Source organism: Rhinatrema bivittatum, chromosome 1, assembly GCF_901001135.1.
Source record: "Rhinatrema bivittatum chromosome 1, aRhiBiv1.1, whole genome shotgun sequence".
NCBI classification, from domain to species: Eukaryota; Metazoa; Chordata; class Amphibia; order Gymnophiona; family Rhinatrematidae; genus Rhinatrema; species Rhinatrema bivittatum.
Window position 1 is genome coordinate 478,893,757 of NC_042615.1, and position 21,973 is coordinate 478,915,729.

Here is a 21,973-nt window from a genome sequence, read left to right on the forward strand (position 1 = left end):
GGCAATCCAGGCTATAATTATGTCACTCTCCCTTTAAGAGAGTGTGGTATAATAAATAACATCTACATGGAGTGTGTAACACTGATTTTCTCAAAGGAACAGGATCTATCCTGAAGGCCTTCTGGTTTCCCTATCCAGATATGGCCTTGCTTGCTTTGCCATTGATGATGGAGTGCCAAGGTACAAATTCTAGGCGCTAATGCATAGTTTCTCCTCAAGGAACCCCCTGGGAGGAGGTATGGCACACACATCAGTAAGAAGAGTTTTTTCTGGAATAATCATCAATTTAATAGACTCGGTGGTCATGTGTGAGTTAGTCAGAGCTGAAAGACAGGATGACTTTTTGTAATTTCGCTTTGGAGATGTTTGCTGTTTTAATGAGTAGTGGATTTCATTATTCCAGCTGCTGGTGCAGTTATCACGGTGAACCTAGAAGATGTGGTAGGCCTGATTAACAAACTGAAGAGTAGTAAATCACCTGGACCGGATGGTATACACCCCAGGGTTCTGAAGGAACTAAAAAATGAAATTTCAGACCTATTAGTAAAAATTTGAAACCTATCATTAAAATCATCCATTGTACCTGAAGACTGGAGGATAGATCCGGGAAACTACAGACCAGTTAGCCTGACTTCAGTGCCCAGGAAAATAATGGAAAGTGTTCTAATACCAAAATCACAGAACATATAGAAAGACATGGTTTAATGGAACACAGTCACATGGCTTTACACAAGGCACAGTCTTGCCTCACAAATCTGCTTCACTTTTTGAAGGAGTTAATAAACATGTGGATAAAGGTGAACCTGTAGATGCAGTGCACTTGGATTTTCAGATGGCGTTGACAAAGTCCTCATGAGAGGCTGCCTAGAAAAGTAAAAAGTCATGGGATAGGTGGCGATTCCTTTCGTGGATTACAAACTGGCTAAAAGACAGGAAACAGAGAGTAGGATTAAATGGACAATTTCTCAGTGGAAGGGAGTGGGCAGTGGTAGTGCCCCAGGGATCTGTATTGGGACCCTTACTTTTCAATATATTTATAAATGATTGGAAAGAAATAAGACAAGTGAGGTAACAATTTGCAGATGATACAAATTGTTCAGAGTAGTTAAATCACAAGCAGATTGTGATAAATTGCAGGAAGATCTTGTGAGACTGGAAATTGGGCATCAAAATGGCAGATGAAATTTAATGTGGATAAGTGCAAAGTGTGATGCATATAGGGATAAAATAACCCCTGCTATAGTTTACACAATGTTAGGTTTCATAATAGGTGCTACCACCCAAGAAAGAGATTAGGCGTCATAGTGGATAACACATTGAAATCGTCGGTTCAAATGTGCTGCGGCCAGTAAAAAAGCAAACAGATTGTTGGGAATTATAAGAAAGGGAAGGTGAATAAACAGGAAAAAGGTCATAATGGCCTCTGTATCACTCCATGGTAGGACCAACAAACCTGAATACTGTGTACATTCTGGTCGCCGCATCTTGAAAAAGAAATAATTGCAATGGAGAAGGTACAGGAAGGGCTATACCAAAATGATTAAGGGGAATGGAACAGCTCCCTATGAGGAAAGACTAAAGAGGTTAGGACTTTTCAGCTTGGAGAAGAGACGGCTGATGGGGGGATATTGATAGAGGTGTTTAAAAATCATGAGAGGTCTATAACGGGTAGATGTGAATCGTTATTTACTCTTTCGGATAATAGAAAGGACTAGGGGGCACTCCATGAAGTTAGCATGTGGCAACATTTAAAACTAATCAGAGAAAGTTCTTTTTTACTCACGTACAGTAAAGCTCTGGAATTTGGTACCAGAGGATGTGGTTAGTGCAGTTAATATAGCTGTGTTTAAAAAAGGATTGGATAAGTCTCTTGGAGGAGAAGTCCATTACCTGCTATTAATTAAGTTGACTTAGAAAATAGCCACTGTTATTACTAGCAACGGTAACATGGAATAGACTAGTTTTTTGGGTACTTGCCAGGTTCTTATGGCCTGGATTGGCCACTGTTGGAAACAGAATGCTGGGCCTTGATGGAACCTTGGTCTGACCCAGTATGGCATGTTCTTAAGTTCTTAATTCTGGTTGCTGCATCTTAAAAATATATAGTTGTGATGGAGAAGGTACAGAGAAGGGCAACCAAAATGATAAGGGGAATGGAACAACCCCCTATGAGGAAAGACTAAAGAGGTTAGGACTTTTCAGCTTGGAGACGGCTTGAGGGGGGAAATGATAGAGGTGTTTAAAATCATGAGAGGTTTAGAACAGGTAGAATGTGAATCGGTTATTTACTCTTTCAGATAATAGAAAGACTAGGGTGCATTCCATGAAGTTAGCATGTGGCACATTTAAAAACTAATCGGAGAAAGTTCTTTTTACTCAGCGCACAATTACATTCTGGAATTTGTTGTCAGAGGATGTCCGTTAGCGCAGTTAGTGTAGCTGTGTTTAAAAAAGGATTGGATAAGTTCTTGGAGGAGAAGTCCATTACCTGCTATTAATTAAGTTGACTTAGAAAATAGCCACTGCTATTACTAGCAAACAGTAACATGGAATAGACTTAGTTTTTTGTGTACTTGCCAGGTTCTTATGGCCTGGATTGGCACTGTTGGAAACAGGATGCTGGGGCTTGATGGACCCTTGGTTCGGAACAGTATGGCTTGATGTTATGTTCTTATAGCCGCTGTTGTGAAACTGTGGACTCATTTGTTGATTTTATAATTCCTAGAAGAGCAAATAAATTGATTGCATGGTAGATCCAATAAACCTATGTATGGAGTAGATTATTTGATCCCAAGGTTTGGGTCTGAGATCCTGATATCACCAGCAGAGTTGTGAAGTTTTGCTCCCCCCTCCCTGTGGGAAAGACCACCCAATAAGGACAGAGGACGTTGCGGTGAGGGCTACAGAAATGCTTCTTGCATGTCTGCCAACGGTTGTGGGAAGCAGGAAAAGCACAGTGTTGGAGGGAAGCACTTCCTGAATGTTAGCCAATAGGTCATGGGAGGCAGAAAGAAGCAGCAGCAGCAGCAATTGTGCTGTCTTTGATATACCAATGGTTATAGGGGAAGGGGAGCATTCACCTCCCCTGTGATGATGTCTGTGCAATAAAGGTCTGTGCCTATTCTGTTCTTTTCCTGCCTGGATCATTGCAGACATAAACCTGAAATATTTACACAGTGGTGTTATTTGTGCCACTGGAATGTATTGTTAGCTCCTCACTCTTTGCAAAGATCCTCTGCATGTTAACTCATTTCGTAAACACCAAAACCTTAATAATGCCTATGGGAGACTATTCTATCATGTCCTCTTGGGATCCGGTGCATTGTTTAACCAAGCTCAGCAAAGAATGTAACCAGGTTCAATTGTAATATATGGAAGACTAGCAGTAATGCCCATATGTGTTTGCTTAATTGATTGAAGTCTCTCGGTATATAAACATTAGGGGCTGCAGAAGGCCTTTCTCCCTCTCTTCCTGGCCACAAAGAGCTGTGCCAAGGTCACAGGAAGCAAATCTCTGCTTGGCTGGTGCTGGGTACGTTTTGTCTGTAATGTTCAGACCTACAGGTATGCTATGAATGCACTTTTACATATGGCAGCTTTGGAAAGAAAATCTGAATAACACTAAAAGTTGGTTACCCTGCCCCCTTCATGAGGAGGCTGCTTGAGGGGCAGTATAATAGTCCCTCAGACAGCCTCTCCCTGAGGTTGTGTAAGGCAAATTAGCTTTTTTAAATTATATTCAGATTTTTTTTCCAAAAACTCACCATGATATAAAAGTTAATTTAGGCTATAACCCAGGCATCCATGGATTTACAGCACATGTTTTATCAAGAAGATAGGCCGAAAATAAAGACTAGGAAACATAACAAGGCTACCACCACAAGTTCAGTGCATCCCTAAACCTCGACTACTGTGAAGACAGGGGATGAGCCACTCTGCATAAACCCTGTTTCTTATATGTGTCCTCCAAGGTACTCGCTGCTTGCCAGTGTCAGAGACAGGACACTGGGCTGCATGGACCTTTGATCTGACACAGTTCAACAGTTTCTCCATTCTGTCCTGCTGATTTAAGGAGCAAGGCTGCTCAGTAAAAATACATTGGTTCTTAGAATGATACCATTTATGTTCTCAATTTTTAATTATGAATCTTTTATTGTAAACTGCCATAATCTGTGGAGTGCGCAATGGAAAAATGGATTTAAAAAAATACCATTAAAAACCAGTATCATTAAGCGATGGTGATGATTAATTTTACATTCATTGCAATTATTTTTTTCATCTGTAATACCACTCTGCTATCATGTTTTGTTGAGTTTATTTATAAAAACCTTTGGTTTGGAGGAAGGGGGAAGGCACAAAGTTGAAGGTTCCCCTAAGGTGCCTAATATCATGCACCATCCCAGGCTAGGAAAGGGTCAGAACGCAAACCTGGGAACTCAGTCAGATTTATCTACAACATCCAGACTTTGCTGCAGAGTAATACATTTTACGGTAAGCAAATTGTACTGCATTGAACTTTACACATTTTTGCAGGAATTTCCAACCTGTGTTTATAGTTCATTGGTTTCTATTACCCTTGCCCTTTAAATCATCTACATGCCTGGGGTCAAAGCAAACAAAAATTCTTGACAACAGTAATCTAACAGATAAAGATAGACACAGCTGGATGACTAAGAACAAACTTGTACAGTAAAAGGGAAGAGATAATGTGATACCTCTGGTATAAAGTACAGGCGACAGCATTCACAACAAAGCTATAAATTCTATCAGGAGGTCCTGATGATGTCATAAAGAATGGACTGATGTCAAAAACATCCCCCCAGTCTTGGAATAGCATCTGCAATATTACTTTATGAACTTTTATCTGAAATGAATTGCTTTTGTTACACTTATGCACCAAACCAAATCAAAACAAAGGGCAAGCCACTCTCACTAAACAAGCAAAAAAAAAAAAAAGTGGTTAGATAAATTCCAAAACCATTATTAGAGGTACAAGAATAGAAGTCAGAATTGGATGCTATTGACTGAGTCACAGCCCAAGTCTTGCAATTCTGACTTCTATTTGGATACCTCTAATAGTTTTGGAAATTTTCTAACCACTTTTTTTTTTTTTGTTGCTCTTTTTTAACATTCATGCACCATACATCTTACGCCCTCTTTAACAGTTGGTGTTCAGAAGCACGAGTTCTGCCGGCTCACTGAAGACTTAATCAGTACAGCCCTTATGCCCAGAGAGTGCTTTTCATTAACTTGATGTCATTACTAAAGATGCATAGAAATAAAGGTTAACAAATACAAACAGAAAAAAAATATATATAAGGTGATACATTTTTAATGGACTAACTTTATACTTGATTGTTTTTTTAGAGCTAATGCTCTCTTTCTCAGGTCAGAATAGAATGAGCAAAAGATTACATTTACCAGAAAATATAAGTCAATCATAAAAAGGATTCCAATGATAAGAGGGGAATGGAGCAGGGTTAAAGGGGATTGATGGATGATCAGAAGGTGACAGGAAGTAAAGTTTTATGGCTCATAATGTGATTGGAAACCTTCCTTTTTGCTTTCCTGTCAGTTATAAAGTGTCAGATCATTTTAACTTCCTGGATTGTTTTAGAATTTCCTTTTATTATCCTGATAATAAAATAATTAATGCAGTGGATACAGGTGAGCCCGTCGATGTAGTGTATCTTGACTTTCAGAAGGCATTTGACAAAGTTCCTCATGAGAGACTCCTCAGAAAATCAAAGTTATGGGATACAAGGCAATGTTCCCTTGTGCTGTTTGCAGGGGGGGGGGGGGGGGCGGGGTAAGAACTCCCTTGTTCTATATATTTCTGTAAATAAATTGTACTCTTCAAACTGCTTCCTCTAAAAGTACATCTGCATATGCGTATCGATGTAGCATCTAACTTAAGAGATTAGATTTTCCCACGTCGAGTTGTCAAAGATCAGACGCATCAGCAAGGATGAGGAACTGCCCAATGCTGCAGTGTTTCGAGTATCCTCTTACTTGGGGGACTGAGCTTTCGCAGTGGATCATTCTCTCCACTGAAAGATGAAATATATGCAAACTGGCAGTCATGCAGGACAATCTTTAAGCAGTAGAACAGCAACAAGCTTAAAATCGCACATGCAGACATATGTTTGGAGAAAGCAGTATGAAGATACCATTCATTGCTACTCTTAAGAAATATAAGAGCGAAATATATAGAACAAGTGAATTCTCTCCCCCCTTTTACCTTCAAAAGCAAATTTTTTGAAAAAAAAAAAATTTGCCTGGATTGTTACCTTGGACTAACGAATTATTGATCTGATGATTGTAAATGAAAGCACATATGAGATGGACACAAGACAAACAATTGACTATTGCAGTTCCTGTGCAATTAAGTCCATATCCTGTTATTTTGAAGCCGTGGAACTCTCCTGTTTCATTTGATTTATTTGAGTATCATTCATTTGTGCTGTCCCTGAAGTGAGATTTTGTTTTGTGGCATTTCTGATTTTGAAACGTCCAAGGTTCTACCTTACAGTATAATCTGAGTCAGGGCATCGACTGGAGATTCAAAAAAGGGGTACTGAACAAGGATTAGGAGAGGGCGGACTAGAACGGGGGGTTATTCTATGGTTGATAGAGTAATCAAACTTTGGTTGCCGTAGGGTCATAGGGCTATTGTAGAATGAAACAACGGATTTATTAATGATTCCTGATCTCAATGAAGTATCTTCTATGCAGGACAGGGGTGGGCAAACAAATTGTAAACAGGGCCACGTTACTGGTGCTTATTGGGGGTCCCCCTTAGAATTCCATGAATTGGGGGGAGAGGGGGGGGGAGGGGGGAACGGTTACAGTGGCAAGTATATGGTATATGCCACTGTGAGAGGACCAAAGCAACAACCATACCGATGAAAAGAATAATTCAAAACAGGTACATAGAATAACATCAAATATTTAAAAACTCAGAAAAATGTTCAAAATACCCATAAAATATTTCAAAACAGACACAACAAATAACCCAGATATGAAAACTAGTAAGGATTTTAAAATATTCCCCACTTTCCATATCTGGGCACTTTTGATTTCTAGATGCCCTGAGATTGTCATGGCTAGCAGGCAGAGAGGAAGGGGAGTTTTTTGCACACACATGTGCTCTCTCACCCACCTATATTCACATGTTCTCTCTCATCCATACCCACAATGTGCTCTCACTGATACACATGCTCTCGCTCTCTCTCAATCAGATACAATGATCTCTCATTCACTCACACACACACGCACTCTCACTGGCTCTCTCACACACACACACCCCACCCACTAGACAAGCTCCCATTCATTCTCACACCCCCTCCAGGCAAGCTTCCATTCATTTACATAAACACATGCACACACACACACCCACGAAGGCTCCCATTCATTCACACATACACCAAGGCAGGCTCCCCTCTCTTTTGCCAGCAGCCTCAGAACCCTCTCACTCTTCTGCTGCCGCTGCCACCAATTCGCAGGCTTCTATCCCTGTTTTTCAGCCGCCGTTGGGATAGGGTCCATCGACGGCTACACAGGCCTCTCTATTTTATGGCCACCAATGGGATGCTCCTCCTCTTCCTGCCTTGCCAGCACACTGCTTCAGTTTTAAATGCTGACACTGGTGCTGCGCTACTCTCCCATCTATGCTCTATGTCTCTGAGGGGGACATCACCAGCCACCATCAGCCAGGTCATCACCAACAAAGGGCCCGTGATTCAGTAGGTCACTCTTGATAACATTATTGCAAGATGCTAGCGGGCTGGAGATAATGAGGCAAATCAAGTACGAGGGCTGGAAAAAAAAAACCTGTCGTTGGGCCGGGTTTGGCTTGTGGGCCATAGTTTCCCACTCCTGGTTTAGGAGGAAGTGGTGTCTGTCGGCAGCAGAGGACTAGAAGCCTCATCTGCCTACTTCTCCCAACACAGCCCAGAAGAGGACTCTAGAAGATACTGACAGCCATCTAAGCTTCAGCTTCCACAGTCCTCACACTTTTTCCGGCAGGCAGAGAACTGGAAGGCTCATTTGTATACTTCTCTCAACAGCCCCAGCAGGAAAAATCCAGAGGACACTGCAAGTGATCTAGGCTTCAGCTTCCACAACTCCTGCATTCTTCCAGCAGCACAAACTCCATAGAATACTGTGAGCCCTCTGAGGCTCAGTTTTCACAACTCCTGTACTCTTTCCAGCAGCAGAAAACTGGAAGGCTCATCTGAATACTTCTCCCTGCAGCTCCAGCAGAGGACTTCGGAAGCCTCAGTTTCTGCAACCCCTGCATTCTTTCCAGCAATAGAGGACTGTAATGTTCATCTGCATAATTCTGCCAGCACGGGACTCCAGAGGACACAGTTAGCCCTCTAGGCTCAGCTTCCACAACCCTTTCATTCTTTCCAGCAGCAGAGGACTGGAAGGGTCATCTGCCTTTGTCTCCCAAGACTCCAGAGGGCACCGCAAGCCATCTAGGCAGTTTCCATAATCTGCCACACACTTTCCAGCAGAAGAGGGTCAAGGTGTATGCCACTTCCTATAAAGTTTCAAAACAGATTTATTTGATACAGTAACAGGAAATTAATTCAAAACAAGAGTCAATAATGTGTATAACCAGGTAGCTATAAATAGATTAATTGTGGTGTTTGGAGAATCACTGACAAATACAAGATAAACCAATAGATTAAAAGTACTTTAGATTAGTTTGAACAACGCAACTCCCTTAGAAATTTTAAATTGCTAACAACTGAGCAAAATTAAGACGCAGACAGTAGTCCAGCAGGGAGGAGGCAATCCAGTCTTTTGCACAGTGCCACATGAAAGAGTATCTATCAGTTGGTGAGAGGTTGTAAGTCTGCATTCATTGCAAATAGCTCCCAGCCCCCCAGAGAATGAGTCTGATCTCTGGAGGCTTAGAGTGGTTGGGGATCAGGCTGTGCTGGAGCTAGGGGGGGGAGGAACTTGGCCGGGGGGGGGGGGGGGGGGGGGAAGCAGCTTGGCTTAGGGTGAGTGCATGCTGTACTAAGATTGCTGGGGAAGGAGGCAGCTGAGTTGGGGCTGGAGGAGGAGGGGGGGGGGGGGGGGAAGCCAGGGTGGGGCTGGGCAGCCTGAGGTTAGAGGGGGATCAGCAATAAATAGGAACCTCTGGAGAATTTCCATGGGTGGTTTGCTGTTGCGTAGCCTGGACTGGGACTGAGGGAGGGAAGGCAGGCTCCGCTGCTCTTGGGGCTGCAGGGGATTGTGATGGGGCTGAGTAGGCTTTAGAGGGGCTAGGAGTGGGAATGTATGCTGGGTTGGGGGGGTTGGGGGGGGGTTGGTTTTTATTTTTTTTGTTTTGTTTTTTGTTTTTTTTTTTTTTCTTTTTTTTTTTTTTTTTGTTTTTTTTTTGGGGGGGGGGGGGGAGGCATTCAAACATCACCTCAGATTCAGTAGCTACATTACCAGCATTAACAGAATGTGGCTTAAGCTGTCTGCTCTTTAACGCATCCCTCTGCATTGCTGGGGAATAGCTAATAAGTTCATTAACATGGGGATTTGCATGCAGCTGCATTGACCTTAGCATGAGTTTTAAGCTGTCTGAGCTTGGATTTTTTTCTAAGCAAAAAAACTGTTAAATAGCAGGGTTAAGTTACTGTGGAAAAGTGCATGCTAAAACGCAGGGTAAAACCTGTGCTCATGTCGGCACACCTTATTAATTTGGCCTGTAGGTGCCCAAACGTACTCATCTCTCTCCATTGGAAAAGCTGAAGATTTAGTCCTTTTTGTTTACTATTCTTTAACCAGTTACCAGTCCACAGTAGAACATTGTCTCCTTTCCCATGACTTTAAAAAAAAAAAAATCTTCTCAGGGGTCTCTCATGAGGAACTTTTGAAAACAAACAAAGTATATCGATCAACTCACCCTTATCCATGTGGTAATTTACACCTTCAAATTCTAATAGATTTTTGCTAAATCCATGTTGACTCTTCTTCAGTAAATCATGTATACCCATATGTCCAGTAATTTTGTTCTTAAATAGCTTCCACCATTTTGCTGAACACAAACTCACTGGTTTGTAGTTTTCTGGTTCATCCCTGGAACCCTTTTAAATAACTGACATTACATTGGACAGCCTCTAGTCCTCAGGGACCATGACAAATTTAATTAATAGGTTATAGATTATTTGTAGCTGGTCTTCAATTTCATATTTGAGTTTCCAGTAGGTCCTCAGGATTTGATACTATTTAGTTTGTCAGTTTGCTCCTGCACCTCTTCCAAATTCACAGTGTTTTGCTTACATTCTTCGGAATCATTTCCTGCAGAGAATGGTTCCAGTGGGTATCTCCCAAACATCCTCTATGTTGAAGACCAAAGCAAAAATTCATTTAAGGGGAAATTTTAAATGCCCGTCACGCGCAAATACCAGGAGATATGCATGTGGACGGGCCGCGTGCGTGCGCTGAGCACATCTTCAGAGTGGCCCGGCTATGCGTGTATATCCCGGTAGGCGTAGAAGAGCCGGACTTCGTAAAAGGGGCGGGCTGAGGGAAGGCCAGGTGCGGGGTCTGGGTGGAGGCCGGCCGGGACAGCGCCATTAGTTCTTACCCCCATTAGGTGCTGTCCCCAGTGAAGTGCATGCCGGCAGCCGGCCCACGTGTGGAACTTACTTCTGCTCGTCAGAACAGGTAAGTTTTTAAAACAAAAACAATTAGCATAGGTAGGTGGGGTTTAGGGGTTGGGGCGGAGAGGGGAAAAGAAAGGAAGGGTAGCTAGGGGGTTAGGGAAATTCCCTCCCTGTTTGCTCCTTATTGGAGCAGACTGGGAGGGAACTGGGGACGGCCAAGTCGCATTGGCGTGCGTTTATTAAAAAAAAATCCCCCCCTTGCGTGCGCAAGTTGCACCCTGCATGTGCCAATATAAAATCAGGCATGCACGTGTGTGCAGGTGTCAGATTTTATAACATGCGGCATGGTGACGCGTGCATGTTATAAAAAATTGGGGCATCGATGTGCGTGCACCGGGAACAGTGCGCACATGGACGCCCGTGCAGCCCTTTAAAATTTACATCTTAGCTTTTACGCTATGACCTTATCCTCCGAGTGCTCCTTTTACCCCTCTGGTCATCTCTTGCTCCAACTGACCCTCTGCAGGCTTCTTGCATTTGAAGTGCTTAAAAAATTATTAGTTTTTCCCTCTTTGCAAGATTTTCCTCATATTCTTTGTCGTATTAATATTTTATATTTAACTTACAACAGTGTTTATGCTCTTTCTTATTAGAACTTGCTTTCCATTAAAAAAAAAAAAATTCCTTTTTTTTTTGGCTTGAATAGCCTCTTTCGAATACCATTTAGCAACGTTGGTGGTCATTTTGACCTTTTTTCAACCTTTTTATATTTGTGAAATTCATTTATCTGGGCTTCCAATTTGATATTGTTTATCCAATCAAAAATGTCTCATACAGAATTTTAACCCTTGGAACTGCTTTTTTTTAGTTCCCTTCTAATTTCCTCATAGTCTCCCTTTTTAAAGTTAAATACTACCGCAGTAATTTTATGTATTATTCTTCCTTCAGTGATTAAGTTTGATGGCATTACGATAATTATTGTCAAGCAGCTCCATCCCGGTACCCCTTACATCAAGTCTTGTATTTCACTAAGACCTAGACATAAAGTAGTCCCTCCTCTTGTCAGTTCTAGGACCAGCTGCTCCATGTAACAAGTCATTTATAACATTTGGAAATTTTCCCTCTTAGATTTTGGTGGGGGACATTCACCCAATTTCCAATTTTAGTAGCTTGTTTAATCTCTGCTAGCATTTCACAATGTTTCACCATCCTGGTCAGGTGGATGGTAGCATACCACTACTGTTTTGCCCTTCTTTGTCAATCATGGAATTTCTAGCAATAGATTCCAGAGTGCAGTTTGTTTCCTACTGAGCTTGTATGCTACTTGAGCTATACAAATGACAAAAAAAACAGGGAATTAAAGCTTCTTAGCTTACTTTTGTCCGCTACTCCAAATCAAGGTTTTGGCCAACCTCTCGGCTACAACCTGTTGTATATCCAGGTACCATATAGATGTATTAGCATTCTGCTATGAGCTGTTTGTAACCAAAATAACTTTTTTTTAGTTTTTTATATACAAATAAAATGTCTTTTTATTAGACTCTTACAGGTCAAGTCTTTGTAAAATATCCAATACTCTCTCCAGATCGCACCGACACTATGCAGGAAAGACTGGTAAACTGAAACTTATCTTGTTGGGAGCAGTGCCTCTCAAATTTCTTTAATGACTGCATCCTGCTTAGTGCACTATGCCCATTTGACACTGACAGTATTTTAATGAATCATCTGCTTCAGGGGCTTGGGAGAGCACGTTACTTATGTGGTTCCTTGCTTCTTTTATGTGGCCGCCGTTTTTCACCATAGGCACTGGATTAGAATGGGTTTGACGATCATGTCCTGACCAAAATCCAGTTCTTCCTGCAGAATCACTGTAGGACATCTGGAGCCAGGTCAAGTAGGGCAGCAGCTGTTAAGTGGTAGGAGAAGGAGAATAGTAGTATATCAGCCACATCCTCCATCTCTTCAGCTTTAGGCCCGACTGCTGCTTTGAATTATATGGGACTCTGTACAATCATTTGGTTCAAAGCAGAAGGTGGGCCAGGTGGCAGAGGAGGAGACAGCGGCAGCCATAGCCTGCGGTACAACTGTTCTCCTCCTTCTGCAGCTGATCATCATAGAAGGGGGAAAGGGGGATTGTACAGGAAAAAAAGAAGTGAGAGCAAGAGGGAGTGGGGAAAGGGCAGAGATTGGTTGGACTGACCTCTCCCCCCAAAAAAGGGTTCCACTGACCCTGCAAGTAGGGGAGAGCTAGAAGGCTGTGAACAGGGTGAGGCCTAGGACAGGAGCTAGCAATAGGGACTAGAAAGTGGTTAAAGGCAGAGGGAAGGAACTAGGGCCTGGGAAGAGGTATGAGAGGAGAGGCAATAAGAGCTTGGAAAGGGACTGGAGGCAGATGGAAGGAACTGAAGAGCTGAAAGCAGCAGACTTGGCTAGCAAGGATTGGGAAGGCAATGAGACAGAGAGGAGTGAATAGAATGGTCTCAGATGAGCGTAATATAGAGTTTTAAATAGAGAGGGGATGTGTTGGAGATGGAGGAGGCGAGTAATGAAAAAAAGGGATTGAGGTCTGGGAAAGGCAATGGGGTAAGATGGGATGGGGTGATAAAAAATAAAGCAAGTGTAAGACTACTATCAGTGATGGGGAACGAGATGACAAAGACAGAGAAGAAGGTGAAGAGTGCTTCCAGGATATCCCATCCCACCTTCCTGGTGCTTCTACTTGATTCACTGCTTCTCAACATAGTCTTCGGGGGTACACCTAGCCAGTCAGGTTTTCAGGATATTCACAATGAATGTGCATGAGACAGATTTGTATATAATGGAAGCAGTGCAAGGACTGGGTTAAGAAGCACTGATTTAGCTGACCAACACTGTGCTAGAGACATGCCCATGTGTTACTTTCCATAGCAGTACGGGCTGTAATATTCATTGAATGCAAGTCTAAGCCAACATACCCTCTCAGTCCTCACAAGCAGCCCGCTTCTCCACAAGGTCCTTGTTTGAAAAAGAAACATGTAGGAGGAGGGGGCAAGGCTGCTGTGAACATGTCCCAGTTCACTGCTCCTCACTCAGTGAAGTGTTGTAGCATATTCTCCAGTGTCTGCATACCTCTGCTGGGGGGTAATGTTCAGCTGGGAGGCACAAGTGAAGTCATGTAGTGGAGCAGACGGCAGCACTTGTAATTCAAGAGTACGGTTCTCATTCTTGCTATTTGGCAAGTGTTTTTATGGGGATGGGGGAGGGGTTCCTGTGCTGTAACTTTTGCCTTCTGCAGCCCCCTGCCAGTCTCACTGACGTCAACAACCCAAACATGGAGCCTGGAAGTACAGAAGCAGTGATGCCTAGGAGTGTGCTCTCAGAGTGAATGAAGAGAGAGGTTTAATTCCTACCAGTGAACCTGTTGCAACTGTGCCTGTGCATTCAGTCCACGCACTTCATGTTAAGAGCATTGCTTACACCAGTTGAAAAATCATGCAGCACATGGATGCAGGCTTCATTAGTTAATTTTATTCACCAGCAAAAAAAAAAAAAAAAAAAAAAAAAAAAAAGGAGCGTATAAATGTAATTCTTGTTAAGCAAATGTGTTCCTACTAGCATCTTGTGATTTCAGCAAGGCTTCTTCTCCCCCCCCCCCCCTCCTCCTCCTCTTGTGGATAGCTGTACTTGATAGAGGTTCTCAGTGTTTTGGCAGCATGGTAGAAAACTGAACAGTGTTCTGAAATTAAAAAAAAAAAGAAAATTACAAGTCGTTAAAGCAGATCCACTCGAACATGCATCAGTGCTCTACAGCACAGGTGCAAGGTTTGTATAAACAGTTTGTCCACGTCGACTGCAGTTCACAGAGATAACATGAATCAACACTAACACACATCAACTCTGCACAGAAGTACCATAACAACCAGGGAATAAAAGCCAGTATTTTTCCAGGTATCAAATTAGCAAAAGAGCTCACTGGGGTACCATTGAGACAAATCTGTCCCTTCCGCGAGTCCATTTCAATCTTGTTTTCTATCACTGCTTTGGGCTATCTGTGGAAAGTTCCAAGTGAGTTTATGAAATAGATCCACTGGCTGCCTGTGTACATGCTGTAGGCGGTACATCCCATTGAACTACAATCTAGTACGGTGCAAGCCATTCATAAATTTCACAACTAATAACACATTATGAATAGTGAAGTCTTAGGGCCTCACATCTTGACTTTTACAAGGCTAAAACTATTTGCATAGATAAAAGTGAAATTTTATGTGAATTACATGAAAGCAGAAGGCTGTGTTAGCACATATTTTTGTAAAGTATGGAACCTTTCAATTTAAAGCATATGGCATAAGAATATTCTCTCACATACACAGAAGCACAGAAGGAGATGGCAGTTAAGGATCATTAGGCCGCATCTAATCTGACCAATCTGCCTTCTTAGGCAGCACCATAGGCCATAGTTTTATCTCTGGCTGTCCCTTAATTTCTTTGCAGCTAAAAATCCTCTTGGTGCTTATCCCAGGCTTTTTTTTTTTTTTTTTTTTAATTCTGTTACTGTTTTTAATTCTACCACCTTCCCTGGGAAACTGTTCTATGCATTCACCATTTTTCCTGTGAAGAAATATTTTCTAATGTTGTTCCTGAGTCTACCCAAATGTCTGCTTCCTGTGCATTATTTAAACATTGAGATATTTTACTCTCTATCATATCCTCCTTCCTCTTCTAGTGCAAGGTTTCCCACCTTTTTCAAGCCCACGGCATACCTACATTACACAAATGTTCTGAGCACATCAACCTCTGTACAGCAAGCAGTCCTAGACAAGGAAAGGACTCATATGGGTCAAAAGAAGAGCTAGGGAAGCCTGGAAACCTCCACCAGTTTCTCTTCAAAGGAAGGAAGGGGGATGGAGACCACATGAGCTCATCACAGTGGCCCAGTTCCCTCTATATCCAAGTGCAGGATAAGGGAGAAGCTGACGTGGGGTGGATGGGAAGCCAGCTCAGTTAATCACCCTGCAGATTTTTTTTTTTGCACTGAATTAGCTGCCAAGCATTCGATCCACACCTTGAGAGCTTTCTAAGATTACTCTTTTTGCCTACTCTATCAGGAGCGTCCACTCTGTTGCAGAGACCTTTGTCTCATCTGCAAAAAGAAAAAAAAAACCCCCCAAAACCTTTCCTACTAATTCATTTATAATCTCACTCACAAAAATATAAAACAGAATTGGCCCTAAACCAGTCTCTGAAGCGATAATTCCTCTTTCCTCGTGACCTTCTATTTCCTATTGCTACAGCAATTTTTATCCAGTCAATCACCCTGACTGGAACAGAAAATGAATGAGTGAGGCAAAACAGAGGGCAGAGGTAAATGGAACTACATTAGAATATCATTATGATTATTAAACAAAACCCACAAAAATGCAAGGAAAATGGCAGAGTTCCAGCTGTGGTGATAAGCACAGCCCCACAGTTACCACACAGCAATCACAATTTTTTTTTTTTTTTTAAACAGACCAAGTGCAAAATAATAACTTTAATCCTCACATTTTTTCTCTAGTGTGTTAAGTGGCATCAGTGGGATGGGGAGCACAGGAAGGGGGAAGGATAAAACAAGCAAAAAGGGGCAAGATCTGGAGTTAGAGCAGGATTTGAAGGACTATTGGTTTCACCAGAATTGCCATTTTAACTGTTTGTGCATAAAACAGCAGCTTTAAACTTGAACTCGTTTCTATGGCACCTTAGAAGCAGCAAGAGAGGAATCTGGAGTGAAATACGCAGATTCCAGAACACTTTTTTTTTTTTTTTTTTAATATACTTGAAATTGGTTTTGCTGGACATATTTAGAGCACCAACGTTGGCAGCTTTGACTTGAGCGGCTTAGCTTTCATCTTTTCGCGATTGTGCTCTGAATAACGTTGGCGTTTAAACCCAAAAATTTTTTTTAATCTGTACAAGTATATAAATTGGCATAATTTAATGTATATGTAGCTTAATACAAGAGTGAAAAAAGTTTTTTAAAGTTAATTTAAAAAGAGGAAGAAGAATCATTAAAATACCAGCCCATAGCACTTTTCCAGTTCTGGTTTTGTATTCATTTTATTGTTTTATTACCACATTTCTTATCTACTGTATGGTTGAGTTTAGGGTCAATATTTTCTTTGTTCATTAGTTCACAGATCACAAAATTATTAAACACTCAGTGTATTAACCCCTAGAGTGTGTCCTGATATATACAGAGGAGAACAACTTGACACAGGTAAAAACAGTGTTTTGATAATGTACTTATAATTTTTCAATTCATTACGTGTTTTTGGTTCTGTTTTTGTTCCAGTGTTATTCACGTTTGTGGTACCTTTTATATCAAAGACATGTTTTAAATAATGTTATGAGTTTTAAATATTTTTAATTTTAAATTATTTATGTATGCCATATCGGATTTTTATTCATATCGTGTATTTATCATTTTCAGCCCCTGAGGCAGCACCAAGTGGGGCGAAACTCGGCCTGAGTCGGGCATTTGTATGAATTTATGTCTCCACTGAAATAAAGGCTTACACATGGACTACCTTGGCGTCTAATCTACATTGTTGCCCCAACGTTAAACTTGGACATAACTTCCCTTTTGATGTTTCTGGACACGTGGGGTTCTTGTATGTGTGTCTGTGGGGGGGCCCCCTCAGTAGCAGAATGCATCACTACAGTACTTCTTATTTATTCATTCATTCAATTTATCAACCTCCGAAGACTCGCAGGAATGAACGCAGTATCAACATGAAATAAAACGCAGCTCATAAGACAAAATATCATCCATCCTGGTCTTTGAAAACAACCAGTTCCTTCGATGTGAGGAAGCGATTTGCTGGGCCTATGGAGGAGGTTAACTTCAGTCAGACGTGCCTTTAAGAAAGACAGTGGTTCCAACTCCCAGCCATTAGACGTCTCCACAAATGCCATCTCTCGCTTCTCTGTTTAAGGTATTTTTGCACATCTTGATTTAGACAGTAATGCTTCCCCAGCTTAGCCTTTATGCCTTGCTGGGTTTCTTCCTCCAGGTGGGACCATGGATTTGTAGTTAGCTACTTCCTTTCCACAGCGATTCAAATAAGAATCCTTCATCTAGGCAGCAAGGGTTCGGGTACAGCCACGGCGTTATCCTACCTCCAGTCTTGCCAAAGCTGGAACGACCTTCTCCTCTCTGCTGGCCCTCCATGATTCCTGTTCACTTGTAAGTCGATCTTGTTTAATCCACCTGAGGCGTGGGTGGTAGTGGAGTTTTGGCTTCACTTACTCCTGGAATTCCATCCCACAGACCCTGCCAGACACCAAAAATGGGATTTTTTTTTTCTGGTTGCTTGCAAATTCTTCCATGAGGTTGAGACAGAACACTTTCTGCAGTGCTGTTCTCCCAGGGCTTAATTGTTTTAGTTTGTTTTTTCTTCTTTATGAAGGACATATACCCCCAATAACAGTAATAGCCAGCAAAAATACTGTTTTTTTGTTTCACTTTTCATGTATGGAACTTGATTTTCTGATGTTAAAATTTCTCAGCAGTTACAAAGATTTTAATTTCTTCAGACAATATTGAACTGCTGCACATGTCCAGTTTCAGAGAAACTGAATCATTACTATATTCTTTAGATACAGAAAAGGCCATTTACAGGACTGACAGGCCATACCGGAGCTATATTTTAGGAGCTTTTGGATTTATAACCTAGTTTAGCAGTATGCATAGAGATCCAAGAGTAGCAGTGAGAGAAAATGATATTCAGTTAGATGCCTTCATTCTACAGTGAGGAACAAAATCAAAGCTTGCTTCTTCTCACCACTGATTTTTGCCAGTTCCAGGTATTAAAGGGCAGGATACAACTCAAAAGTGCTCTCTTCACCAATGATGTTCTCTTATTCGTTAATGGCTCAGTTGTTTCCCTGCTTAGCTTTGGAAAAAGGCATGTATAAATTTGGCAATTTTTCTGTTTATAAAGTAAATATAGACAACACAGAAATATTTCCCTTAAAATATATTACCTTTTAGTTTAAACCCAAACAAATGTCTTTGTGTAATTATCTGTAATATTCTTTAATTTTTTCTCCCTTATTGGCTATCTCAAATCATGACATTTGCAAACCCTAGTTTCCCTTTCACATATCTGGTTTTAACTGGTTAGCAACTATAAAAACTACTATATTAAGTCAAGTTTTTTTTAAAGCATTATCTATTGTCCTTCTTAAATCATTGTTTGCATACATACATAACGCAGTCTCCAGATTTATAGGGAAAGGGAAAATATTACAGTTTCATTTGATTGTAGTTAACATTATTAATGGATACACATTTTATTGTACCTTTTAGTACAAAACAGAATGTGGCACACCACTGGAATGTATAAAATAAATTCCAATAGCATGCTGGCTTAAGCATTCCATTGAGCATTTATTTTATGGTCTTCACCATGGAATTAATACCTTTTAATATAAGGTATATATATATCAAGATGTTATAAGAAAATTAAAGCCTCTTCTGAAATTCACCAGGGTGGGGGGCATCATTTGGCTTCCTTGGATTCTCAAACCGCATAGTTTAACCACTGGTAAAAACAATAAATACAGACTGATTGTTTTTATTCCTTACAGATGGTGACTATATGAGTACATTTAAAATAACTATTTTAGTGGTTGTGTTGTTGCAAGTTTGCTAATTTCTGTTAAATAGGCAGGGCGGTTTCCCCTAATTTGGCCGCTATTCAAATAGAACCAGCATTTGTTGGACAATAGTGCCATGAACCTACATTCAAAATTACCCAGGGTATTTCTCCCTTCCCTAGGCCAGTCACTGCAGCCTCGGTCCACTGACTGGGAGTCATGAACTATGATCCCCCATTTCCAGCCAGCAGGTGTAACCACTGAGTAATGGCTGGAACTCCCTCCCCTCAACAGAGACAGCTTCTCCAGCCCAAAGAAGTGGGATCCAGGCCTGGGACTTGAACTGGATCTTCTGCATTGATAGTGTACAGCACTGCCACTACATCACCGGACTGGTTCCACACTGTTTATCCAACATTGAGACAACCTGTAAAACCCGACCACCATACTGTACCCCCCTTTATAGTCAACTTTCTAAAGGGGGTAAAAAGGCTTATGCGATCAGTGGGTTGTGTATGTATTTTCTTCCCCTCTCCTCAAAAACACACAAATAATTTGTCCCATCCATTCAAACCAAATTTTCAGGACATCTCAGAGGGAGGGGAGAGCCTGAGGACTCTGGCAGAGGTGAGGTTTTGGATCAATGAATATCTATGGACCACAAAATGCACACAACCTAGAAAGCAGATTCCAATAGTTCTGGATGGAACTTCATGTTGGACTGATAGCTATAGTATGAATAATATTGCTTAAAAAGAAAAAATATATATATTTTAATTTCAAAAACACCAAAACATCCTACTTGGCTTAACTTTTAACAGTGAGCCAATTTTGTTTAAAACTCAGATTATAAAAATAGTCTAAAATTTTTCAACTTGAAAAATTTGATGATTTTTTTTTTTGCCTTTATCTGTCTCAAACTACTGACGACCTGAAATTTCATAAATCTGTCATAATGAAAGGCAACTGGTAACTTGAATCACCCTGATAAATTTCATAAAATGATGGCATGTTTTGTTTGACATGGCAGAGACAGTATAATTAGGTGGTTAGCATAGGCGTCGAGCCACAAATAACTGTTAGAATCACTGTAATACCAAAGTAAATAGAAATGGAAACATAAAAATATATCAACAAAGCATGCATAATCTTTCTGCTAGGAGACTGGGTTTGATCATGTGTTCTGGCAAAATGCCAAAGAACACGCCTCACCTCTCAGGGAGATGTTGACATCCAACCTCGCCTCTGCTGAGGGAAGGAAGTGTGTTCCAGCCACCCAGCACACTTCTCCCCCTCTGTAACGCCAGCACATTTTCAAAACCTGTAGTGTGGCTCTGCTAATTTCTGGCATCGTGAGAGAGGCAGGATCAGCCTGCAAATTTTGAAAATGAGCCTGGCGCTGTCATTACAGAGGAAGCAGCATTGCAGGGAGGGAGGTCTTCTAGTGCCACCATATGCATGTGGTGCCAGGGGATTGCCAGTCCTTGGGCCAAACACATACTGGGCCTTTTTCCCATCTGTGTCTACAGAAAAAAAAATCTATACTTAATATATCCCCAGTCTTCATAAATTGGTGTTTTATGTGCCGTGGTTCTCTATCTCACAGATCTCATCTTTTCCTTCGCTTCTTATTGCTTTTCATTCACCAAGTAAGAAAATCATGTTCTAAACGTTAGTTAAACTAACTGGCTGCTCAGTATACTCTGGTGTAGTCACTAGATTTTTTTTTTACTGACATATAGCCTGCTCAAATTACATCCCAGCACCTCAGACAGCTCCTCGCTTCCACATCCCCAGACTTTAAAGCAACAAAACTGGCTGGTTTCCTCACAAAAAATAAAAAAATAAAATAAATCTCAGGCCTGGGGGCATGGTGATAAGAACAAAAAAAATTGCCATACTGGGTCAAACCAAGGGTCCATCAAGCCCAGCATCCTGTTTCCAACAGTGGCCAATCCAGGCTACAAGTACCTGGCAAGTACCCAAACACTAAGTAGATCCCATGCTACTGATGCCAGTAATAGAAGTGGCTATTCTCTAAGACAACTTGATTAATAGCAGGTAATGGACTTCTTCATGAACTTATCCAAACCTTTTATAAACCCAGCTACACTAACTGCACTAACCACATCCTCTGGCAACAAACTCCAGAGCCCAATTGTGCCAAGTGAAAAAGAACCTTCTCAGATTAGCTCCAAATGTGCTACCTGCTAACTTCATTTATTTATTTATTTAAAATTTTTATATACCGACATTCATCAATGATATCACATCGGTTCACATCATGGAATGACCCTAGTCCTTCTATTATCCAAAAGAGTAAATAACCGATTCACATTAACCCGTTCTAGACCTCTCATGATCTTAAAGACCTCCATCATATCCCCCCTCAGCCGTCTCTTCTCCAAGCTGAACAGCCCTAACCTCTTCAGCCTTTCCTCATAGGGGAGCTGTTCCACCTCCTTTATCATTTTGTTGCCCTTCTCTGTACCTTCTCCATCACAACTATATATTTTCTGAGATGCAGCGACCAGAATTGTACACAGTATTCAAGGTGCGATCTCACCATGGAATGATACAGAGGCATTATGGACATTTTCCGTTTTATTCTCCATTCCCTTCCTAATAATTCCTAACATTCTGTTGCTTTTTTTGACTGCCACAGCACACTGAGCAATCGCTCCGAACCCGGCTCCCTAGGAGTCAGTAGTAAAAGTATTATTTTCACCATTTTTGTGTGT

At 41.3% G+C, this 21,973-nt stretch overlaps 1 protein-coding gene across 3 annotated transcripts in view; it reads right to left on the minus strand.

Moving 5' to 3' along the window:
- Positions 1 to 14,235: 14,235 nt before the first annotated feature.
- The window catches only part of MTAP (methylthioadenosine phosphorylase), a 192,801-nt gene continuing 185,063 nt past the window's right edge, over positions 14,236 to 21,973 (minus strand). For all 3 annotated transcript variants that reach the window (XM_029606853.1, XM_029606844.1, XM_029606862.1), the window contains exon 8: positions 14,236 to 14,331. In XM_029606853.1, coding sequence (XP_029462713.1) covers positions 14,293 to 14,331 — 39 coding nt within the window. In that variant the 3' untranslated portion in view covers positions 14,236 to 14,292. The remainder of the gene's footprint in view (positions 14,332 to 21,973) is intronic.